Genomic DNA, 1,729 nt, shown 5'->3' with positions numbered 1-1,729 from the left:
CATGAATTAAATAGAAAGAAAAAAAAAAAGGTTTTTTCAATGAAAATACTTGGAATAATTTTTGGTGAACATTTAAATTGGAAAGGCCAAATAAAGTTAGTCGAGAATAAATTTTCAAAGACTCTGGATATTATGTACTTTCCTAAAACATATTCAGAAAAAAAAAAGCAAGCAAGTTGATTAGTTTTGGGCGCAGATAGGTAAGAAAGTACCGAGCCGTTACTCAAGGATATAAATGCTCTAAACATATACGAACTAAATATCTACCAAAACTTGTTATTTATGTATAAACTTTAACATGAAATAATTCCAAAATATTTTTACAAAAATTTATCTCTAATTAATCATAAACATGAAACAAGACACTCAATAAGTAATTACTACATTCCAATAACATCATTAAAAAAATCTGACTTCTCAATTATATTTAGGACCACGCTTGTGGAACTCGGTTTTTGACGTAAATATGAAAAAAATAAAATCTATTGATATATTTAAAAGAACTATAAAAAACCACTTACCAAATTTAAACAATACATACACTCTTCGTTTTTTTTTTTAAAAAAGAATTTTAATTTATGATATATTTTTCTTGTTGTTTTTGTTTGTCTGTTTTAATTTTGTATAAAAAATATATGCAGATGAATTCAAGTCTTCAAAATGTTTTAAATCTTTTAAATGTTTTTGAATCTTTGAGTCTTTGAACTCTTGAGTTCTAAATCTCTTTAAAATATTTTTAAAATATATATAAATATATATTAAATATTGTATTGAAAATGTATACGTATACCGTAAAAATGGTACTCCGGTTTCATGAATAAATATCTTAAAGAATTTTGCCCAAGAAAAGTAAGCGGTATGCAAACTATTAGAGCTGTGGCCACACAACCAGCTATAATTGACAATTGGTTTGAGCAATTAGCAGTAGCATATAATGAACATAATTTAGGCGATAAGCCGTTTCAAATATTTAACTGTGATGAGTCTGGTTTGCAATTTGATCAAGGCAAAGCCAAAATTATTTGTAGAAAAGGAACAAATAACCTTAAAAAGCTAGCACCATCGAATGAAAAGCAAATGACGACAATCTTGACTTGTTGTGACGCATTCGGTAATTATTTACCTCATCAAATAATTTATAAAGGCAAACATGTTATGAAAGACTGGTGCAAAGGCGGTGCCCAGAATGTTTATTATAACAGTAGTAGTTCAGGCTGGATGGAATCCGAACATTTTTTGTCGTGGTATAAAACAGTTTTTTTGCATCACGCAAAGAAACTTTCAGGATTTAAAGTTCTAATACTTGATGGCCATGCTTCACGTATGAGCTTATAAAAAGCTTTTCTAAAGCTTTTATATGCTTCACATATAAAAGCTTTAGAAAATTCTATTTTACTTTGGCGTTTGCCGGCTCATACCAGCCATTTCTTACAGCCACTAGATGTTGGCGTTTTTAAAACAGTAAAAGGCGCATAGAAGAGAATTGTCGAAAGTTATTTGACTAAAAATCACTTTCAAAGCCTGACTAATCGACATTTTCCGGCCATGTTTAAGGATCTCATCCAAAATGGTGGGTTTAAACCTGAAAATGCACGGAGTGGTTTCAAAAATACTGGTATATTTCCGCTCGATCGTTCGCAAATTTCTTTTAAAAAAACTTCCTTTGGTGCTGTGTTTCAAGCTATCGAAAACAACAATATTGAAAATTTGTTTGATTCTTCAACAGTAT

The 1,729-nt window shown here is 29.6% G+C and overlaps 1 protein-coding gene across 1 annotated transcript; it reads left to right on the top strand.

Moving 5' to 3' along the window:
- Window positions 1-813: 813 nt before the first annotated feature.
- On the top strand, window positions 814-1,335 carry LOC136082497 (uncharacterized). The gene has a single exon (XM_065801904.1). It carries the CDS (start codon window positions 814-816, stop codon window positions 1,333-1,335), a length of 522 nt encoding a protein of 173 aa, XP_065657976.1.
- Window positions 1,336-1,729: the final 394 nt, after the last annotated feature.

The sequence above is a fragment of the Hydra vulgaris genome, chromosome 07, assembly GCF_038396675.1.
Source record: "Hydra vulgaris chromosome 07, alternate assembly HydraT2T_AEP".
Lineage (NCBI taxonomy): Eukaryota > Metazoa > Cnidaria > Hydrozoa > Anthoathecata > Hydridae > Hydra > Hydra vulgaris.
Note: the sequence above shows the minus strand (reverse complement) of the source record. Positions and strands in the feature narration are given on the sequence as shown.

Bases quoted from the DNA above. Each gene is read 5' to 3' on its own strand.
- LOC136082497 (XM_065801904.1), top strand. From the start codon at position 814: ATGAATAAATATCTTAAAGAATTTTGCCCAAGAAAAGTAAGCGGTATG.